Consider the following 24,057-nt stretch of genomic DNA (forward strand, 5'->3'; position numbering starts at 1 on the left):
TGGCCCGAAGGGAGCAGAGCTATAGCTTCTAGTGGAGAATGGTTTCCATGTGTAACTGCATTAAACAGGATTCCCAAATCGCTCTGGAGGATCTACCATGCCGATCCAGAGTCACATGGAAAAATACGTGCTGTAGAAAGGGGACCAGTTATTTAATTGCACTCTGGAAATCCAGGCTTTCCATAGCCATCACGAATTTTATTACTTTTGCGAACTTTACTAAGCTCCTTCAATGCAGCAATTTCAGTATTGTCCTCTGAATTGTTAAATGTTGTTTGGTATTTTTAGAAAGAAAACTGCCTTATTGCAAACTTTTTCGTTAGTATTATGTGTGTTTAATTCATACCCATTTGTATTATCCTTACAGGTTTATGTCTTACAACGCTATTTTAATTCCGGAATTCTAACAGATTCTGATATAACCCCACCATTTGCTAAACTATTTCCTCTTTGTTTTCTAGGATACATTGCTAACAATATGACATCTTTAACTTGCTATTATTCATGTGTCAAATCTCTTACTTGTAACCACATCAAATGTTGTCTGAAAATCCATCTAAATATATCCACTGCATTTTCTTAATTTAATATAACTGTAGACAGGATAAAGAATGACAAAGTTGTTTTAAATATGAGATAACAAGGTGTAGAGCTGGATGGACACAGCAGGCCAAGCATCATAGATGCAGGAAGTCTGACGTTTCAGGCCTATTCCTATTATCTCTTGTTTAAATCTGACATGACTTCTGGCAGTCCATGCTGACCGACCCTGATTAACCCATAGTTACAGACTCAAGCAGTTTACTAATAACTGTTAAAAGAAAACCTGGCATATAGCTGATCATTGCACCCATCTTCAAAATGACACATTGCTACCTTCCAGACTTTTAGACACAAAATTTTGTGTCCTCCACTTTCTTCTCTCAGGATTCTGAAATGTAAAGGATCAGGTCCACATTATTTATGTACTTGAATTTCCATAACCTCTTCAGTAGCAACTGTTCTGGACCAAATCCTGTTCATTCTACAACCCAAATATCCATTCTCTCCCCTCCCCCCCACCCACAAAAATTGAGGAATAACCTTTATTTAGCATCTTGGCTATTTGATTCATTTCCACCCGAAGCTCCATTTCAAAGTGAACTATTCAGTTAAAACTCATGTCCAAGTGAAAAACCATTTTTAAATTGAAAACTCCTTTTTCACAATTTTTTCCCCCCATGTTCTTCTTAAGTCTCTCAAATTATCCCTTTTGTTGTGCTTCTTTATTCTTTAAAGTTGCCCTAGTTTTGCTATTCGTGTTCTGGCAAGGGGAGAAACATAAAGGAATTTCATTTAGTTGTGAAAATTAGTTAGATGATTGTCAAATTATTTACAATGTTTCACACACTCATAACACAAACACAATAATTGCTAGACTGTAGCTGGGCAATGACATTTTTATTTCAATTATTAAAATAATCTCAATATTTGGACTTTGTGCACAGAAAATACACAGCATAAAATGTCTGAGATTACAGGTTAGAAACACTGTGATGTTGGAGGATCTGCAAAGTTTTGTTGGTGTGAGCCAGCGTCTGCTCCACAACGGCTGCAGAAGGCACCTAGTTTTGGTCACAAAATTTGAATTTTGTGCATAATGATACATTCCATGTGTCTGACGCACATAGATCGATGCAACAGAGTGCAATTGGTATCTTGCTAATGGTCTTGTACTTATCCTAATGTCATAGATACTGGCTAGAATTTGTCAATTTGATCCATTTAAAACACTTTGTTTCCCAAAATTAGGAAGGAAGAAATAGCAAAATATTTTGGTTGTCCCCATTAAAAAAATGGATCAATCATGGCATCACTCACAATGTAGACTGAAGAGATAGGTAAATGTACCCAAAATGCACCAAGAGGTCGAACAGAATCCATTGCTCCGAACCAGTCCTGGACCCCTCAGACCAACTCCACCAGCTGATTGTGTGATATTCTCCTACCCCAGATGAACAGGAATAATGAGAGACAGTATAAAATTTGTGCTCTTGCCAGGTTTAGAAAAGAGAGATAGAAATCATTAGGCAGCTCCATTATTCTATGGTTAGATTTAAATTAAGAGACCCAGATGAATGTCAGGGATATCTCAGCAGAAGAGATGGCAGTGAAAATGAATAAGCAGTAATATGACAACATTAAATTTGAGTTTAAGAACTTATAGCTTCTGGAAGAAAAGGAGGACAGAGGAAAGTGAGGAGTCACATCATTTGAATTCTGGGTAAACAACAAGCTAAGTCCAATCATGTGCAGTTAAGTTTACCGTCAACAATATTGTAAAACAGAAGAGAACAAATTCTGCTGGTTTATACGTTGATTTTGTTGTGTTGGTGTACCACATACTCATTGAAATACAGCCTTCTCCAGATTCCATGGAATCAATTGCAGTGAAATATGTGCAAGTCACACAGCTTTCTGACACTCGTATTTTAAAAATAATCCAATATGTAACATGTTGGGCCACAGAACAATTCACAGTCAAGACACTATACATTCATCATTTTAATGAATTCATTACTTCACTGAACTGACTGTTTATTTGTCCTTTCTAGTTCACCCAAGGTGCTACTATTAACAAGAAATTCTCCAGATGTCTTTCATCCATCTGCGGTCCTGAATATTCACCATAGTCCATCATGTTTACACAGACAATGTGATCAGGCAAAGCAAAATGACTGTGGTCAGGATGGCTGTCAGGATGTTAGATGCAGTTCGGGAAAATGTAAAGTCGAGATACTAGCGGTCAGCCTTAGTCTTGCACACCACGAGACAGGATTCTGCTTTATCAACAGCTTCAGTCTTCAATTCTGCTCACCAACTCCTCACTATTGGAACAAGAAATCATCCCATATACACACCACTGAAATCAGTCCCTTTAGTATTCTTCTTCTTTGTTGGCTTCATCATCTGGGATTCCAGCATTATCTTCATTGGTTTCTTGGTGGATAAGTTCAGGATCTTCATGGTCATCCTCCATTTCCCCTCCATCATTCTCCTATCCCAAGGAACAAACAAGATAAGGTGGAAAAGAATATAATTGGAATAATGTCAAATCCAAGAGCATTCAACAATAATATTGTAAATGTCAAAATCTGAATGAAATAAGGAAGTCTAACTGATCGTCTTCTCATGGACTGTGTATTTTATGCACAAGTGCTTCTGATATTTAGACAAACACATTCTAAGTTTTACTCCAGTCCATGTTACAGAAGACTTTAAATGAAAATGTATTTACCTTGGTACACATGTTGACATTACAGGAGGCAGCGATTCATCGCATTCACTGCTAAAGCAATGAAAAACTAAATATACCAAATATATTCCCAATATGTTGCTCTGCCTCAATCATCACTTTTGCCATAAAGGATGCAATTGTTTGTGCCTTGATTACAGAATAGCAAAGCATTCCATGCTCTTAGGAAAAATAAAACTTTTCCTAGCGGCTTTCTGAGACAATTTTAAGTTGATGGTGGCTCATCATTGACCTTCTAATGGCAGGAAGAAGTCTTTCTTTATTGAAGTCATTAAAATTCTTAACTTTACAAACTGGATTGAATTTATTCATAGTCTTCTATTCTCCAGTAAAAACAGTTCCAATTATCTCATGTCTCCTTTCACAATTGTAATTTATCATCCCTATCAGCACCCTATTGAATCTACATTCTATGTTCTCTATAGATTTTAACCTATTTACATTTTGAGGGAATTATCTAGGCAAACTCCTAGGCTTCGCATTTTATCAATGTTCTTCAGGGTCTAGGTATATTTCAAGTCATAATTTTTCATCATTCCAGTCCTTTATCCTAAATTATTACTAATCTGTCAATTTTGTCAACCTGTTTAAAGTCTCATAATATTTTTCTTGAACCATCTTTGTCGTTTGATAAATCCTCTCAACTTGTGTCACTTGTAATTTTTTAATATTGCAGTCTCTGCATTTAAATCCAAACTAATGCATACAGAGAGCAAAACTGGACTCAAGCCAACACTGACTGCTGGTGTACACTACTTTCGATCCTTATTCATTCCAAGCAACAGTCATTAGCAAAATAAAAACAGCAAGTGCTAGAAATACTCAGCAGGCCTGGCAGCATCTGTGGAGAAAGCAACAAGAGTTCACATTTTGAGTCCAATTTGACTCGTCTTTGAATTTCGAAGAACACTTACTGAGTTTCTGCAGCTCTTGCAGATCTCCAGCATCTGCAGTTTTTTATTTCTGACTCTTTAAAAAAATCCTGGTTTCCTTTCAGTCAACAATGCCATCCATGCTTTTGCATTTCCTCATATTATACAGGATTCTGTATAATAAGCCTCGTAAAATATTTTCAACAGATGCCTTTGCCAATCAATATATTTCACATCTAAACTTCTCAGCTGAATTGTGCTGATGTCACTATTTCCCAAGTGTTCACCTACTCTGACATCTGTGACTTGCTTCGCTTCATTTCTCAGGACTAACTCAAACATAAGGATCTGGGAAGTAGTTTATCACAGGCTATATTACTGTCCTATTGTTCTTCCACAAGTCTCTGGAGGGTCCATAGGTTCTCCACAACTCCAAATCCCAATCACAGAGTCATCCAGCATGGAAACAGACTCTCACATCCAACCAGTCCCTGCCGAACATAATCCAAAATTTAAGTAGTCCCACCTCCTGCTCCTGGCCCGTATCCCTCCAAACCTTTCCTATTCATGTACTTACCCAAATGTCTTTTAATTGTTGTAATTGTACCCACATCTGCCACTTCTTCAGAAAGTTCATTCCACAGACAAACCACCCTCTGTAAAAAAAAAACTGCCTCATGTCTTTTTAAAAATTTCTCTCACCTTAAAAATGTAGCCCCTCGTCTTGAAATTCCCCCATCCCAGGGGAAAACAACTGCATTAACTCTATCTATACCCTTCACTATTTTAGAAACTTTTATAAGGTCACCTCTCAACCTCCTACGCTTCAGTGAAAAAAGCCCCACCTTTATAACACAACCCTTCCATACCCAGCAACATCCTGGTAAATCTCTTCTGAACCCTCTCCAGCTTAATAATATCCTCCTTATGACTGCATGACCATAACCGGACCTGGTATTCCAGAAGAGGCCTCACCAATGTCTGTACAAATTCTCAACATGACTTCCCAACTCCTATACTCAAGGGACTGAGCAATGAAGGCAAATGTGCTAACCACCCTGTCAATATGGGGTGCAAACTTCAAAGAATTATGTACCTGCATCCCTAGGTCCCTCAGTTCTACAATACTACCCAAGGCCATATCATTAATTGTGTAAGTCCTACCCTGTCTGTTGTACCAAAATGCATCTCTACTGCTTGGAGAGTTTGCAATGCATACCAACAATGTACCATTATCCTGTCGACCTTTTAACGCCCTCTTAAATCACATGTTGTACTAACATCCTAAACATTCATGTTTTAATAATATTCTCTTAAAAGCAAAAGCCCTTCCAATCAAATATGCCTGGCACAACTTTTATCTCCTACATTATTCCTTCCTGGTTACCATGAGTCACTGGTATATTAGCAACAATTGATATTATTTGCTCCTGATGTATCCCTGCATATGAATAACAGCAAACATTTCTAGGACAAATCATCTCATCAATGATCCATTCAATCATTTCTTATTTCAGTTCAGCCATACTCTATTCACAGCACCACTTATCGATAGCACGGTCCTCAATCATTACAAATCATAATTGGTTTAAAATCACAACCAGACCATGTTGAGAGTTTGGGACAGCCTGTGTATTTTTTTTTCCCGCACCCATTTTGGAATTGGAATCTATTAATTAGATTTTAAACATTTCTGAACTCATCAACACAGAGTCAGTGTCCAGCAAATGAAAGCAAATTAGAATATTCCAAACACTATTTCAGACACAAAATATCAGAAAGCACCAAGCCATCTATTTATATACTAATTCACAAAACATGCTAATTGGATTTGAGCTGGACTGCATGGGATTGAGGTGGTTGGATATTCAAATTAAAGGACAGTTTGCTCCTTGACCTGCAAAAGATATACCCTTTCCCTGAGACTCATCTCAATCACCATCTCTTGAAGCATTAGAATTAAGAAATGCAAAGGGCAAGATAAAACAGTCCAATCACAATGAATTCATTATAAATATTATGTTTATGAGTACATATATTGAAATGTGGAGTTCTGATGGCATGATCATTGGGTCCGACTATAGCCAGGGTGGTTCATAATAATTGCTGAAGCCTCCAGAGAAAGCCTACCTCAGGCAAGCAGAGCAAATACTCTGTCAGTTCATATCGCTAGCCTTAGACTGAAAAAATGAATAAAACCTCTCGGTTCTGCTTACATTCTCTGCCTCCTCATCTTCCTGATACTCGTCGACAGCATCATCCCCTTCCTTACTTGCAACGGGAACTCCCTGGAGTTAGAAAAAGAAATTTTTAAACCATGCTTCTCCACACTCACTAAACTGGACAGAATTGTGACTTTACATATGCCAGCAGGAGCATTAACCTTTGCTCAGGTGCCTGCTCTTTCCATTGACTAGATCAGCCACTGATTTAAGTTGCAGAGCGGGTGTTAGGTTAATCGGATCCATCTATAAGAGGGTGTGGGGGGGGGGGGTGGTGAAGACTGTATGGAATGTGGGGGAGCTGGAGAGTGGGGAGTACAAATGAGGCAGGGGGGAGTGAGGGTAGAGACTGAAACACGTACAGGCAAGGAGCAGGGGGCTGGGGGTGGGGAAGTAGGCAGGATGACGCACAAACAAGCAAAGGGCAAAAGGATATGGGCACACATTAATTACTCATTCTTTTCAACAATTTGAAGAAAATAAACTTCAGCATTGTATATTTGTCACAATATGCAGCACATCTTTCTCACTAGATAATGAATCAGTAGTGAATGAATTGTTGCCTTGTCTCTGATCTCACAGCTTAAACGAATGAGACATCAGCATTCTGTGCAGCCACCATCAGCATTATTGCACAGACCTGCTACGTGAGGATCTGCAGGCAGCTGTGTACAATGCTTTCCATCTGCTCCTCCGCCTCCTGCGTGCTTCAAAAGGCTCCATCCTCATCAGATTACATTAGTGAAGACTGGAGCTCCCTCTGGGCACGATCACACAGCTTCATACAAATCCAAACACTTTGTACTAACCTACAGAAAACATGGCAGCACTACAGCCAGATATGACATGGAGGAAAAGGAGACATGCTATACACCATTTACTTTTGTGAGAAATTAGGGAAGGGGAACAAATTCAGGATAGGCAATAGTCTGTTGGTATAATTGCTTGAATATTAATCCACAGTCCCAGGTAATGTTTGGGGACCTGGGTTTGAATTGCACCAATTTGAATTCAATGATAATCTGGAGGAAAGATTCTACTAATGACCATGAAACCTCTGCCGATCGTCAGGAACATCCCATTAGGTTCACAAAGGTCCTTTAGGGAAGGAAAACTGCCATCCTTACTTAGTCTGGCCTAGATGTGATTCCAAACCCGCAGCAATGTTGCTGACTCTTAACTGCCCTCTGGGCAATAAATGCCAGTGATGCTCACATGCCATGAATGACTGTAAATGCAAGCCTCCCCAGGTGACGTCCACAGCCCACAAATTAATATGTAAAAACATACAATGGTGAACAATGGCTTTTTAAACATTTCTGTTCCAGGTTTCTACCTACCTTTGGATGGGATTTAATGAGGAGCTGCTGCTCCTTTAGCCCTGGAACCTTCCCTGCAAAATCTGGCCTCTCAAGTTCAGCTTCCTCAAACTCATCTTCTCCCTGGTTATTGGGATCCTGAGCTGGATCCTGATCGATATCTGGGATCTGAAGAGACAACAGATTATAACTGCATCTGGGCTGACAGAGTGGGAAAAGCAATGGGAGCTATCTGGCAATATATCTGCTGACAGCCCAATCTCCCTGAGGTGTCAAAATAGATTCCAGAAACACTGCAGTCTTGACACTAAAATCTGAGACATGTCTGTTTTTCTTCAAGTTTCTGTAGAGTGAGATGCATCAATGCAAGTTGCTGTGCAATAATCTTGAAGGACAAGGTTGCAGAGGAACTAGGCTGCACCATCCACTATGATGCAACAAACTACATCTTGTTTCAGACACAAGCCTCTTATCATTAGAATTCCAAGTGATTTTCCTTAACCATCCAAATGTAATCAGTCCCTGTAGATCCCTAATAGGAAGGAGGATAGTGGCAGCAAACCGATCATCTGGCTCACAGGATATGATGAGATGTAGTGAGGCTTCATCTCATAACAGAATGTTGTGGCTACTTTTAGTTGGAGGATTGAGAGAGGAGCTGGGTGTATAAGCTGATCCTCGAGAAGATTCTCCAAAAAGAGGAGAAAGGTTCATTACAAAAAGTGAAGGGCTACACCACGGAGACAAGGTTCCGGACCTTCGGCAAAAAGTAAACTCCCTGTCCGAGATGTGAGTCCATGTTGTGGAGCGAGTGAATCTGTATTGGTTCAGCTAATTCCCTGAAATGACCAACTGTAATGATGGCTCATCACAGGCACCTCATATTACATCACAACTATAAACAAGAGGCATTTATATAGCACCAGCTTTCAGTCACGCAAACATCTCCAGGTGCTGCATACAACTTGCTGGTGAGCACATAAGGAGACATTGAGGGGAGGCATTCAAGGCTATCACAGGACAGTGGGTTAGTAGCTGAAGAGATTTGGAGGGGCAATTCCATTGCTTTAGGGCATGTGAAGGCTTGGCCCCCAAAATGTGGGCTGATATTAAAACAAAAATCAGTGTAGTAAGATCTAAACCAAAACTCAGCGATGGCAGGCACAATGAATAGCAGCAGAGAAGTGCGTATTAATACAAAAATACCGAACAGCTTGGCACTGTAATGGGCAGAGGGCATGACATTTTTGGATGCTTTTTGCCTCATTCATTCCAGCTCCTGCAGTTTCTGTATTTCAGGCAACTTTTCACATGGGTGAGTTCAGCTTGTTGTGGATCTCAGGAGCGTCTTCTCACCTCGTTCATGTAGGTGAGCTTCCGATTGTAAGTTAAGGAAAACAAACAGAGAACTGTTCCACAAGTTGGTTTTGCTGCTGGATCTATCCTGTGTTTCACTCACACTTTCACAAAGATCTAAAGAACACACCTTGTATACACTTGGAATAAACAAGAGAACTTTGTGAATAATGAACAAACAATGGAATCAAAACATTCCGACAGTAATCTTGCCCAAGATTCCTGTAGCTTTGCAATTCTGGTCACTTGCACATCCCCAATTTTGATAATTTTAATTATGACCCATAGCTACCCAGGTCCTAAACTCTGGAATGCCTCTCAAAAACATTTCTCTCCTCCTTTAAGACTCTTCTGAACATTCTTTGAAGTTTGGAAGAATGAAAGATGATCTAACTAAAAGATTCAGAAGGGATTTGACAGGGTAGATGCTAAGATGTTTGCTAGTCAGGAAATCCAGAACCAGGACAAGGGTCACAGGTCCAAGATACTTTAAGACACGGATGAGGAGAAATTTCTTCTTTCAGAAGCTCATTATTTTTTGGGATACTTTACCCTGAGAGTAGTAGAGACGAGGTCATCAGATATATTTAGAACATAGAACATAGAACATTACAGCACAGTACAGGCCCTTCGGCCCTCGATGTTGTGCCGACCTGTCATACCGATCTCAAGCCCATCTAACCTACACTATTCCATGTACATCCATATGCTTGTCCAATGACGACTTAAATGTGCCTAAAGTGGGCGAATCTACTACCGTTGCAGGCAAAGCGTTCCACTCCCTTACTACTCTCTGAGTAAAGAAACTACCTCTGACATCTGTCCTATATCTTTCACCCCTCAATTTAAAGCTATGCCCCCTTGTGCTCGTCGTCACCATCCTAGGAGAAAGGCTCTCCCTATCCACCCTATCTAACCCTCTGATTATTTTATATGTTTCAATTAAGTCACCTCTCAACCTTCTTCTCACTAATGAAAACAGCCTCAAGTCCCTCAGCCTTTCCTCGTAAGACCTTCCCTCCATACCAGGCAACATCCTAGTAAATCTCCTCTGCACCCTTTCCAAAGCTTTCACATCCTTCTTATAATGCGGTGACCAGAACTGTACACAATACTCCAAGTGCGGCCGCACCAGAGTTTTGTACAGTCCTCAACAGATGAGCCAGTCGGGGCACATTTAATCACTCACTTTATCTTCCAACTCTTGTCAACTCTGTAGCCCAGGTCAGTCACTTGGGAGTCCTGGAATGTACATTTTTCCCTTCTTAGGCATAGGCCTGCATTGGAAAAATGCTTCAGCACTATACCCAAGTTCTCTATGTGATCCTTATTAGTTTTACCTGTATTCAGGACATCATCCAGGTAAATGGTGACCTGAGCTAGAGCTTTCAAAATATTCTCTATCGTTCACTGAAAAACTGAAACAAGCTGATTTAGATAGATTATTGAGTTACAAGGGATGGGGAGGAGCATCAGGCAGGAAAGTGGAGTTTAGCAGCAATTACAGCAGCCAAAGGAACACAGGAAGTAGGTGGGTAATAGGCCATTCAGCCCTTTGAGCCTGTTCAACCATTCAATTAGATCATGCATGATCGTCAAACTTGATGCAATTTCTCTGCACAGTCCCCATATCCCTTGATATCCTTGATCATATTGAAAGGAGGAGCAGGCTTGAGGGGCCAAATGGCCTACTCTTTCCTGATTCTAATTACCTTGTTCTTCAAAATCTTTTTGAGCAAGTTTTCATTCACCTGTCCTGGTACCTCTTTCATGTGGCTCAGTGTCAAATTTTGTTTGATAGTATTCTTAGTCTTTAGTCCTCTAGTCCCAAGCGCTACACCTTCAAACACTTTACATTAAAGATACTAATTCAACACAAAATTGCTGCTCCTGGTCTTTTATTACTGAAGCCTATGCCTGGTTCAAACTGACATCACTTGCCTGAAGCTGTTGCTGCCTCCGAAACCCCAAAATTTCAGCCTCACCATCCCATTTGAGGCCTCGACCCCCAATTCGGAAACCTCTGGAATAGATTTTTTAACAGAGTCAGTGTACTCACCAGTGGCTCCTGTGCAATCATCTTATTCCTAGAAGTCTTGGTGTGTAGTAAGAGCTTCTCGGCGTCATTTTTATCCTCTGTATCCAACCCGTTGTCTACAAAACAAACGCAAGAAAAATGGCCAGACTGCAAAACAACAAAAGCCCAGTAGGTGGCATTAGAAGTGTATTCTAATGAAGCAGGCAAAGGGGAAGAGAGAGGGGTCAGGAGTGGAGGCCTGAGATCTGGGTATGGGTGGGGGGAGGGGAACCATGGTGCAGGGTGGGACACAGTGGTGGGTGTTTTAACAAGGAATGAGGATTGACACAGAGGCAGGGAGGGGGGACAGCGAGACAGGAAGGGAATTGAGATGGCAGAGGAGTGTAGAAAAAAAAATGACTAGATCAAAAAGGAAAGGAGAGGAGAGACGAGAGAGTGTTGAGTTTGTCATAAACGTGGACTCAGTTTGAAGACACTGTTACTATGCTAATATGTCGGAAGAGACTGAAATAGCCGGTGGAAAATATGACCTGTACAGGCTGAAGGGTTTACACCTGAACACAGCCGGGACTCAGTTCCCATTTCCTCACTTTCAATTCAAAGAGATAGGAGCTAGAGGTGGTTCTTGGAATGAGATGAACCAAATATGCCAAGTGCCAATGGGGAGAACTGTTGGAGGGATAGTAATCACAATATCAAAGGTTTGGAGTGACTATAGAAAAGAATAATGGACAATCCAGAGTAAGAGTGAATATTTGGGGAAAACCAACTTTTTATTGGGTTAAGAATGGGCTTGGATTGAATAAATTAGAGTCAAAGATTGGCAGGAAGAATGGGAGCTGAGCTACCTTCAAAAGAAAAAATGGTCTAGGTATGGTCAAGTTGAGTTCCTTCAAATGAAAACAGGCCAAATAAAACCAGGAAAAAAAAACAAAGAAACAATGTGCTTATGCCAGATGTCGCGTAAAAAATATGAATGAGAACCAGGCTGAATACGGAAGGTTCAGATTGGTGTTGAAAGGGCAAATAAGAGCAACAAAGATGGAGAATGAAGAGAGACTGACAGCGAACGTTAAAAGGGAATTCCAGAGTCTGCTGTAGACATATATTGTCTGTTTATAAATCTGACATTAAGTCTGTACAGTCGGAAGGTCTGATGTGAAGTCTAGGTTACCATCCCCATTACTGATAGAGCCCACCAGTTTCTTCTCACCCACAAAGGAGCTACTAGATACAGCAACTAACATTGGCAGAACAAATCATAAGGATTGCAAATTGACAATAATGCACAACAATACCACAAATGGCACCAGCACAGATTCTGGATTTAGAAATCAGGCATTTCTTTGTTGTAAGAATGGCTTATCAGTGGGTAAAAAGATTGTTTTATATGGTGAGCCAGTGTCATAATTCCTGAAATGTAAAGACAGTGGTTGTTATATAATCTTCATGATAATACTTGGAGATGAACTTGACAAAGAATCTAATGAGAAGCTGTCTTCAGTAGCTAGTGATGGTATAGAAGACATCGCAAAACAGCACAGAACTTGTCCACTATAGGAAAACTTCCACTAATACAACTGCAATTGTGGAAACTGCCAATTAGAGTGCAGCAGAGTTGTCACGTTGATATTACAGAATTTGAAGGGCTGTTCAATGCGATAAACAGCCAAAGTGGTTGATGGATTGCTGATTAATAGAAAACAACTTGCAAACTCCATGTATTTTGCATGGTTTAAGTGCTGCTAAGGGCTGCCAGATTACATTGTGTCCAACAGTGGTCCTTAAGTCTGTTTTTTAAAAAATATTAAATTTCAAGGAAATGCTAGTCGAGTAACACCATATCATTCAGTTTCAAATGGAGCAGCAGAGTGCAAAGTGTTCATTGTTAAGCTTACAGTTGTTAAAACAATTGCTAGGTACAAACTGAAATAAACTTCAGATGTCGTTAAACAAAACATTCACCAGTTTATGATTCATTTATCGCAACACAACTTATGCCATTACTGGCTGAATACCAGCTGAATTGCTTCTTAGAAGGCAGCCGAGAACAATGTTTTCATTACTGAAGCCATATTTAGAACAGTCAGTGAATGAAAAACAACCCAGACAGGCAGAGTCATGATGTGAAAGGAAGAAGTCTGAAGTTGAGCTCTAACTTAGTTAAATTAAAACATCATATGTGGGAGTATACGGAAGGGTTATAAAGAAAATGCAATAGACAACAGACAATAGGTGCTGGAGTAGGCCACTCGGCCCTTCGAGCCAGCACCACCATTCATTATGATCATGGCTGATCATCCACAATCAGTATCCTGTTCAAATGCAGTCGCTGCTCATTTTAATCAAGGTGTTTGGTAATGGAAAGATTAGATTTGTACATATAGATCAAAATTTTACTCTGAGGTTCATAAAGAAAAAGGGAGTTGGGGAAGAATCAAAGGAATATCATAGAAAGTTGGGCTTTTGAGGATCATCCTCACATTGTCATGTGCATACATCAGAATAAATTATTGGGGTTTGAATTTCCATGTGCAGTACTTTGTCTTATATCTGTTGTGCAAAGGTATCACAGTGGATCCCATTATTTAAGAGTGATAACTATTTTATCAACAGAAGAGGATTCTTTTATCACAACTCAATAATTGATTGGCAAAGAATAGAATGGGAAACTTCTTAAGGAAGATCAAAGCTGAAAACTGTACATGACAGTTTTCAAAAGGACAGAGGAAGGAAAAGATGTTGAGGGAGCATTGTTAATACAGGATGGAGTAAGTACAATAGCAAGAAATTATCTTGGATCTGAAAACATCGAATCCATATGGGTGGAGGGAAGAAATAACAAGGGGAAAATGACACAGTAGGGGTAATCTATGGGCCACCTAACAGTAGCTATAGGGTAGGATAGAGAATAAATCAGGAGACAATGAGAGCACATACAAAGGCAATTGATCAATCACAGCAGACTTTAGTCTTCACGTAGATTGGGAAAATTAGAAACACACACGCTCACGATTCCAGAAAAACTACATGATGTAGCATTCTGACTTATGCAGCGAAGAACTGCACATGCACAGAAAAAAGCACCTCTGAAATAGTTCAGTGGAAATTGGGGGCAGGTGTGAATGAGGAAAACAGGGAAAGTGAGGATGGCGATGGGGCAGTCGAGCGATGGGTGATTGTGATTGTGTGAGACAGGAGAGAACTGACCCACCCCTCCAACCTCCTCTCACAGATCCCTCCCCTAACAGCCACCCCACCCCCACAGGTCCCTCCTCCACTCCACTTCACAGCCACCCCATTGACTCCTCCACAGCCCCAGCAAGTTTAAAGCTGAAGGCGTTTAAGTGCGCAGGTTTGAATTTAAGGGCAGATGCATGTGGTGGGAGTAGACATGGCCTTTTCATTAGGCATTTACTCTTCGCTTTGCATGTAGACTTTCAGATTTAAGTTTTTGATCAGGCATAAACAGCAGTCAAGATGACCAGCCCCTAAACATTCTGAAGATTTCACTGTGAGCTATACATTCTAGATGAAGAATTTTAATGTCTAGGCTAGTCTCCTCAGGATGGTCTTTTCTGGATATAGTAATCAGTCTCAGTCATTGGGTACTCCTTTGAATATTCCTTAAACATTGACGACTTACAATTCAAGCGATGTTGGCAGCCATTTAAGTGTTTCAGCTCATTTTAACTCTTTTTGTCTCATTCCCAAAGTCCAAAACTCTCAATTTAAAGATTAATCATCTACAATTTATTCAGTAATTGTGAAAACAATAAAATTGCTAAAAGGAAGAACTATCCCGGTAATAAATTCTCCAATACAAAGTCCTGACACAAAGTAGTGTTTCCGGTTCTCTGGTAATATATTAAGAAGTTGCAACATTGGCATTTTCATTGAGACTATAGAGCATGGGAGGTAGAGGGGTGGCCTTATTGAGGTTTATAAATCATAACGAGCATAGTAAGGGAATGACAAAAGGTCTTTTCCCTGGGGTGGGGGGAGTTCATAACTGGAGGGCATTTTTTTTTTAAGATGAGAAGAGAAAGATTTAAAAAGGACAATGATGAGCAACTTTTTTTTGCACACACATAGTGGTTCATAAGTGGAATGAACTGGCAGAGGAAGTTGTAGATCCAGGTACAGTTACAATGTTTAAGACATTTGGATAAGTTCATGAATAGGAAAAGTTGTGGAGGGATTTGGGCCAAGTACAGGCAGGTGGGACTTGTTTAGTTTGGGACCATGATCAGCGTGGACTGGTTGGACCAAAGGGTCTGTTTCTGTGCTGTACAACTCTATGACTCTAAATAAACAGTAAATGGGTAGTAAGAGGAGGAGTGGGGCTGATTCAGGATGAAAAGGGAAATTTATATATAGAGGCAGAGGGAATAGCTGAGATAATAAATGAATACGGAAAAATGCTACCCATAGCACAGTGAAAGAGCAGGGAATTCAGTCACTGAAGAGTTTAAAATTGACACAGAGGAGGTATTGGACAGGCTTTTGTACTTAAATTTGACAAGGCACTGGGACTGGATGAAATGCATCCAAGCATACTGCTGGAAGTACAAATGGAAATTGCAGAGGCACTGGCAATCTTTTCTCAATTTTCCTCACATTCGGATACTGCCAGAAGACTGGAGCATTGTAAACATACTTGTTCAATAAAGGGTACAAGAATAAACCAAGCAACTACGGACCAGTTTTACTTCAGTGGTTGGGAAACTTCCAAAAACAAAGAGCAAGAGAAAATTAATAGTCACATAGGCAAATGCAGGTTAATAAGGAGAGCCAGCATGGATTTCTTAAGTGAAAATCATGTTTAACAACCTTACTAGAATGTTTAAATGAGTTAACAGAGAAAGTCAATGTGGATAATAGTGTTGACGTACATCATTTTCCAAAAGGCATTTGCTACAATGCTACACCTGTGAGCAAAGTTAAAGCTCATGAAATGAAAAGGACAGTAGCAACATGGATGTAAAATTGGCTGAGTGCTAGGAGAGACAAAGTTAATGAATGTTATTTGGGCTGGAGGTATTGCTACTCCCTAGGGGTCATTGGTGGAACCCCCAGGCTTTTCCTGATTACATATGAATGAACTGGACCTTGGGTCGCAGGGCACAATTTCATAATATGTCAGTGATACAAAAACGTGGTAGCTTTGTAAATTGTGAGTAGAACTTCAGAAGGGCACAGATAAGTTGGTGGAGTCGGCAAACAGTTGATGGATGAAGTTTAATGCAGAGAAATGAGAGGTGAAACGTTCTGATCGAGAGAACACAGAAAGACAGCAAAATAAACAAAGTGAACAACTCAAAAGGAGGTTCAGTCGCAGAAAAACCATGGATGTGTATACATCCAATTCTGGGCATCGCAACTCCAGAAGGACGTGACAGCATTGGAGAGAGGGGGCAAGAGGGTTATGAGAATGAGTCCAAAGTTGAGAAATCTCAATTATAAAGGCAGACTGGAGAACCTGGGCTGTTGTCCTTGCAGAAGAGAAGGCTAAAGGGGATCTGATTGAAGTAAGGGACACGTTTACTCTGCCCAGACTGTTCATAAGGAGAAAAAGTTCCCACATCTGAAGAAGAGAACACAGATTTAAAGCAATTAGTGAAAGAAGCAAAAATAATATGAGAAAAAAAAACAAGCTCAAACATTGAGTGTTAGAGTCTGCATTGTGGCAGAGGCAGGTTCAATCAAAGCATTTGGAAGGGAATTAGATGGTTAAGGAACAATGTGCAGGGTTATGGGAAAATGCAGGGGAACGATACCATGTGAGATGCTTATTCAGAAAGCTGGCGCTAATGGCCTCCTTCTATGTTGTTACAATTTTGTGACTTAGTTAAACTACAATAATTACTCAAGTTCTTTAAATTATATGTATGTTAAATTTTACTTCTCTGGGCCAAACAAATTGCAGAAGTAGAAACATGACATCAGTGACTGATTTCCTGTTGACAGCCACTATCTATGAAGAAGAGATGGTTGGTATCTGAGCCACGAACAGATTCAGCTCTCTAACCGGCCTCTTCAGGCTCTTTCACATCCTTACATACACATTCTGGTCAGCAGATATGGGAGCAAAACCCCACCGTAGTCCTAAAGCAAAACATGCTAATGGAACTGAGCCTGGGCAACAGTGACAGTGAACATGGGGTGACGGAGAGGTGACTTAACAGGATACAGTGACACTGAGCAAGATGAGAAAGGGAAGTTTGTGAGGAATTTGTCATTTGTGGTATTTTTGCACTTCCTTTTAAAGGAAATGGGAGAACCAATGGTTACGGAATATTAGGTATTAGGATCCAATTGGCTGATGGCTTTATTAGCAATGATGGCGTAAGGGAGGGGTGGAATACAAAATGTTCGAGTTATCAGATCAGAGTGTTTCTGGTAAAGGGAGAATGGAATTAGTTAATCATTTGGTCATTTGTCTTAATGATTCAGAAGGGCTTTGCTTGTAAACAAACTGATTTTCACAGTTTTCTGCAATGGCAAAAACAGATAAACAGTATTCATTATTTGGGAAATTCTTTGGGATCATTCTAGTTGTGAAATATAGAGTTTTACATGAATATCCAGCACTAAACAGGCAACCAGCCTAACTGGTTCATTTTGATTTTTCTCACATGTAACCCTTCATCCACCTGAGTGGCTAATTTTTTTTATCCGTTTAAACTTCTGTGTATTCAACTTCTCTTAAAATGTATCTGCTCAAATGTGGTAGGAAGTTCCACATTTAAATCTCTCCATGGGTAAAGACATTTCTCCTGAATTCTCGATTGGTTTTTTTACTGACAATCTTCAGTTTAGCTCTTCCCCACAGGAAGAGACATCTCTATGTTTATCTTACTGAGTCCCTTTGTAATCATAAAGGGCTCAATTAAGTCATCCTTCAGCCCCCTCTTTGCTCAAGACAGCTTTGTGCAGTCAAAATGTCATATTGCCTATGTAGACATCAATCTCCATTCTAACAGTGGAAATAAATAGATGCGGGGTGAGTGAATGATCAAAGTATTCCATGAAAGATAACAACAGGACATGTAACACAAGATGCAAGATCTGCTGTGCATTAGTGTTAGATACAGGAGTCTGAAGCTACAGGTGATCACCACAGACAGCGTTCAGCTCAAAACGCACAAGCCGTAAGGAAGCTGTGACTCCTTAACAGCAGATGTCACTGAGTTGAATCTCCACGAGGTGTTCCCCTAAGCTGCACGGGTGGGCAGTCCAGCAATCAGAAATATGCTGCACAGGGGGGAAACGGGTGGGCAAAAGCAACCCTTCATTTTAGTTACTCACAGGTATAGCTGTGCACCAGTCTAAAAAGGAACCACACAGTGCACCTGCCAGCCACGTACTGCAAACGTCAGCCTCCATAGTGTGGAATAGGTCGTTGGTTAGAAAGGGGAGGGGACCCATGGGAAACTGTTAGGAAACAGAGTGGGAAAAGGAAGTGTAGCTTTTTCTGAGGATGCACTGGCTACCTTGAAATCGAAACCAGTGATGGCAGTCCCAATGTCAAAAGTGTCTAGTTATGTAAGAGAGAGAGAGAGAGATAGAGAGATAGAGAGATAGAGAGATAGAGAGATAGAGAGATAGAGAGATAGAGAGATAGAGAGAGAGACCTGGAAAGAGGGAGAAGGATAAACTGGAGTAGGAAGGGACAGAGTAAGAGTTGTCAGAAAGACAGCAAGAGAAAACACAAAAAGAAGGACACATTGCAAGGATCACCTCTTTTCTTTTGGCTGGGTTATTGTTAAATTGTCAGAGTGAATGTTGGTATGGAAATAAACAAGCAGCAACAGTGGTCCCCTACCTGTCTCCTCTTCCTCCTCCTCCTCCTCAGGCTCCTCTCTTACTTCACTCACATGATCTACATGCTGATTGGTGTCCACATGTCCCAGACTCCACTGCCCCCTGGTGACCTGAGGAGGAGCTGGTGGAGGCTCTTGACGATTCTGCACCGAGGGGATGCGGAATTGATCTGTCTGTCCACGCAGTTTAAAATCATTGCCTGTGTTCACGTCATTAATAATCTCATCCCACCTGCCAGCGAGATGAAAAAGGTGAATAAAATGACAGAGTGACCTAGTTGAACAATGCATCAGGTTCTCAGAGACACTGCACGATTACAGGGCAATCTTCTCTTGGATCATGATGATATTATTGTGAAGGAAGAATCTGACACCATTTCAAAATACCTATTTTTAAATTTGCCTCCAGCAATTCATTTTCTTCTGTCCTACTGGAAAGTACTGACATGTGCTGTGTCCAAATCTACTAGGAAATGATGAGCTCAGAGCTTTCAAAGTAGAAAATCATAACGAATGGAGATTTGCTGTCTGTGAATAACTGCAGATTATAGTTTGTGCCAGTTGGGATGGAGTTGTGCCTCTATGCTTCAGAGGGTTTGCTGGTTAGCGATCCAGAAAAGATCCCTGCAGGGCCCCAGACACAGTGGGAAAAATTAGGCAATTAGAAGTCTTTGTCTGACAAAAACAGGAATTGCTGGAAAAGCTCAGCAGGTCTGGCAGCATCTGTGGAGAGAAATCAGAGTTAACGTATGCAGAAATCAGAGTTAACATATCGGGTCCAGTGACCCTACCTCAGAGCAGACCTGCTGAGCTTTCCCAGCAATTCCTGTTATTGTTCCTGATCTGGAGCATCCGCAGTACTTTCAGTTGATATTTAGAAGTCTTTGCAACTTGGGCTAAATTTGATGTAAAACCCCTGGCTGATCATCCTGGCCAGTTGGGATTGAAATCGTTATTGCAGGTTCCCAACATCCTCCCACATCAGGAGGCACAGAACAGAGTCCTTGGGCAAATCAAGTCAGCCAGGGTTGTGAAAATACAATGCTCTCAGCTTCCTGAACATCAACCCACTGCAGCTTCCACTAAATCTAAGCTGCTTGTGAAAGATGCTGCGTCCTGCAATGTCCATGGAACCTATTCCACAGGCAGCGTTCGTGTCCATGAGCGTAGTAATACCACTTTAAGAGAATATGTAAATAATCAACGAACTAGGATTAAAAAATATCATGTGATCAGCTGCCAGTTTGTGATGTGTAGGAGTACTGACCCTTACTGAATCCCAGCAGACTTTGTTGAGATCTTCAAGTTAATCAAATCTCTTTATAGTTGACCAAAGCTGTGTTGGTGCTCGATAGGTTTGGGTAAAGGAATCCAGCAAGGCAATGAAAGACGACCTATACTCCAACAGGAATCCATGTCTGTGGGACTGGTTCCTCAACGGGAGTCCGTGTCTATGGGATTTGTAACCTGATTGCGGGGGTGGGGACAGTGAAACCCACTTCAGAGTACAGAGTCTACCTTCCAAAGGAATTGGGAGAAATATCAATACAACATGGGAATTGTTTACTGCTTTTCACTGCCACCTATGAAACCAATTCAATCACATATTTTACATTCCCCGTGGAGGTGGCTGACTTAGGGAAGTACCTTTTCACCTTGGCTGGTCGGCTGATGAGATGACTCTCTAACTCTTGCTCATTCGTTGGAAGATGCTGTTGGTTTCCAGCAGCAGGCTGTCCCTCCAGAAATATGTGACCTTGCTTGACATGGTGGGTTTGATCCACCTGTTTGGCAGTTACCTTCATATCCTGTGTCAATAAAGAGAAATACAGGATACTCAAAGATCACCAGGAGTTCCCTGCTGCCTAGTAACTGGGAATGAAGGAAAACTATTGAGCGCATTTCCCCAGATTTCTGTACCTCACATAAAGGGTGGAATAGCCTCACTCATACAGTCTCTCACCCCTTCCTCCTTCCCTCTCTCTCACACAGTCTCTCACTTTTTGCTCCCTCTCTCTCACACACACGCACACACACACCCCTTGCTCCCTCCCTGTCTCTCACCCTTGCTCTTTCCTTCTCTTTCTCTCTCTCCCTCCCTCTCTCTCTCACCCCTTGCTTCTTCCCTCAGAAACCTTGGGACAACATAATTTGGAAAAAAAAGCAAGTGTTAGAAATCCTGACACAAAAAGGTAAGCTATTGAAACACATCCATCAGTCAGGGTTGGTGGGGAGAGAAACAGTCAAGTTAATGTTTGAATTGAAGGATCCACACCTTAAACAGACTTCTCTGATCTCCCTGACCTGCATGATCTGACCAATAAATTTCCAAACAGGGAGGATTGGGAGGAATGTCAAAATTTTGATTTAATTTCAGTTAAAATGTTATTGTCCATTTGGAAATTTTTTGCAAGTGAATTGGTGGCGGATAGAAAAAAGTATATGAATGAATAATTAACATAAAATAATGACTGATTGAACATGTAAAAAACTACAATTCATTTCAAAAAAAGCATTTACAATAAACATTGATGCAACAATATCCATAAAAAGCACATAGATCAAACTAACATTCCTTAAATTTCTGAAGATCCCAGATTTGAAGTTACCTAATCATTAATAGCATAGCATTGCTACACTATTCCAAAAAGGGAGTGCTGTTTACAGTAAAGGCTACGCTACAGTGCTCATAATTTTCCATTCGAAACCCTTTACACCATCCACAGAACCTCACACAGCTTTTAATAACAGAATGAATATTCTGAGAGCAGCTACACTCACAAATAAGGCACATGAGTATAAGGAGGACTCCCTTTCAACCAAACAGAGTTTTATTTGCTCCAACGTTAAATGACACAAGCAGCCTGACCTTAAAAGAGCAAAGATTCCAAAAACCCACACGTACCCTAGCGATCAAACACCCATTCATCCCTAGGAGATAGCAAGAACTGCTGATGCTGGGTGTCTGAGATAACACAGTTTGGAGCTGGAGGAGCACAGCAGGCCAGGCAGCATCAGAGGAGCAGGAAGGTTGACATTTTGAGTCGGGACCCTTCTTCAGAAAATTTTCTGAAGAACGGTCCCAAACCAAAACATCAACTTTAATCCTCCTCTGATGCTGCCTGGCCTGCTGTGCTCCTCTAGCTCCAAACTGTGTCACCCAATCATCCCTAATCACTTACACATCATATATATCTTTTCAGAGAAGAAAACAGATGGGACTGAAGTAAACAGATCACGAGGGGGTGTGCCCCCAGGACAGCCAAAGGTTCCTGCTCCTTGGTATCATTAAATAATGATGACTTTCAGTTGGCATTCTATCAGCTGCACTGTGCTCACTCAAAGTTTGTAATGACCTCCTTCCCTCAGATCGCCAATGGAGAGACTGGCATCACTTGGACCAGTGGCCATTCAGAGAAGGTTCACTGGTGATCATGGAGTTGACTTGATGCAAAATTACGTGGGTTGGGTCTATACATATTGAAGCTTAAAAGAATGACTGGTGATCTTATTGAACCAAACCAGATTCTGCGAGACAGAAGTTAATTTATTCTTTCACGTGAGCATCACTGCCCAGCAGTTTTGCCCATCATTGAATGGAGTTGGTTACCAAGACATTCAAAGGGCCAGTTAAGAATCAACGCAGTGGGATGGGAACCTGAGGGAAGAGACACAAAACAGGGTAACAAAGGCAAGGAAGTAGAAAGAACAAGTGGAAGCCACAGGAAAAACAGGAAAACTGCAAAGAGAGGCTTAGAACACAAATGTGCAAAAATGAACAGGAATGTGCAAAAACGCAAATCTAAAGTTACATTGGCACAAATATTCTGTTTTTTCAGATACGGTAGATAAATTAACAATGCAAATAGTTATAAACGGGTACAACATGATTGTCACTATGGAGACAAGGCTACAGAGTGACCAAGATGTATAAGTGACCTTCCAAATGCATTATGAGATATTGTTAGATAAAATCGGTAGCACAGTGAGGAAGGATTACGGTACAGAAAATGTCAGTGTACAATTAGTCTGGGTGCTGCTAAGAAACAACAAGGGATGGAAAACATGAGCGGGAGCAGTCCATAGGCCTCCAAACAGTAGTGGTAAGTTAGGGAATGGCATTAAATAGGAAATTAGAGACACATGCAACAAGGGTGCTACAGTAATAGCATGGGTGACTTTAGTCTACATGTAGACTGGGCAAACCTCATTAGAAGTAGTACTGTGCCAGATGAATTCCTGGACTTTGTAGCTGGTTTTTGAGACCAGATGAACCAACTAGGGAAAAGATGATACAAGAGTTGACATTGTGCGTTGAGAAGAGGCTAATTTAGAATCTTGTTGTGCAGGGTCCTTGAGGGAAATGTGACAATAAGATAATGGAACTTTTCATCGGGATAGAAAGTGAAGTAGTCCAATCCAAAACTTGGATCCTAAATCTAAACATTGGAAACAACAAAGGTATTGAAATAACTCCACAGAGGCCAGTAGCCCGTTACCAAGTCACCCTTTATTTGTTTGTGGAGACTCCTTGACACCGATCCAGCTCCCTCAGAATGAACAGGATATCTGATACTCCTGTTTTTATCTGTCAGCCAGGGCTCCCCGTTTGGGGTTGTTAATCAGGGAACTCATATTCTATGACATCCTCCTCACTGACCTCATTATAATCACTACAAATATGTAGGGTGATAAATCCTCAAAATCTGATAATTTACATTCCAAAAGGAGGAGACCATGGAAATAGAAAATGCAATATCACCTTCCAAAGTTCTGTGGATTCTATATTCTTGGAGGGTTGCAAGACGTACTTCTACTGTTTACAAAAGGAGAGAGGAAAAATAAATTATTACTGACCAGCTGGTCTAAGATCAGGAATAGAGAAAATGATGGTTCTATCATAAGGGGTGTGATAACTGGCACTTGGAGAATATCAACAGGATTAGAAAGCCAAGATGAGTTTAGGAAAGAAAATCACGATTGCCAAATATAATGTAGTTTTTTTTTGAGGGATGTGACAAGTAGAGCAGAAAACAGAGAACCACCTGATGTGGAGGCAGCAAGGACAGTAGATGCTGGAAGCTAGAGTCAAAAAATGCGGAACTGGAAAAGCACAGCAGGTCAGACAG

General features: G+C 40.8%; 1 protein-coding gene across 4 annotated transcripts in view; it reads right to left on the bottom strand.

Moving 5' to 3' along the window:
- Nucleotides 1-1,430: 1,430 nt before the first annotated feature.
- The window catches only part of LOC125466604 (Golgi integral membrane protein 4-like), a 78,835-nt gene continuing 56,208 nt past the window's right edge, over nt 1,431-24,057 (bottom strand). For 2 of the 4 annotated variants that reach the window (XM_059655588.1, XM_059655586.1), the window contains 7 exons: nt 23,691-23,741; nt 20,576-20,736; nt 18,931-19,160; nt 11,124-11,218; nt 7,730-7,876; nt 6,384-6,455; nt 1,431-3,037 (listed from right to left, as the gene is read on the bottom strand). In XM_059655588.1, the coding sequence (XP_059511571.1) occupies nt 2,918-3,037; nt 6,384-6,455; nt 7,730-7,876; nt 11,124-11,218; nt 18,931-19,160; nt 20,576-20,736; nt 23,691-23,741 (876 nt within the window). In that variant the 3' untranslated portion in view covers nt 1,431-2,917. The remainder of the gene's footprint in view (nt 3,038-6,383; nt 6,456-7,729; nt 7,877-11,123; nt 11,219-18,930; nt 19,161-20,575; nt 20,737-23,690; nt 23,742-24,057) is intronic. The other 2 variants (XM_059655587.1, XM_059655589.1) reach the window with 1 other exon arrangement.

The sequence above is a fragment of the Stegostoma tigrinum genome, chromosome 28 (assembly GCF_030684315.1).
Source record: "Stegostoma tigrinum isolate sSteTig4 chromosome 28, sSteTig4.hap1, whole genome shotgun sequence".
In the NCBI taxonomy this organism is placed as follows: Eukaryota; Metazoa; Chordata; class Chondrichthyes; order Orectolobiformes; family Stegostomatidae; genus Stegostoma; species Stegostoma tigrinum.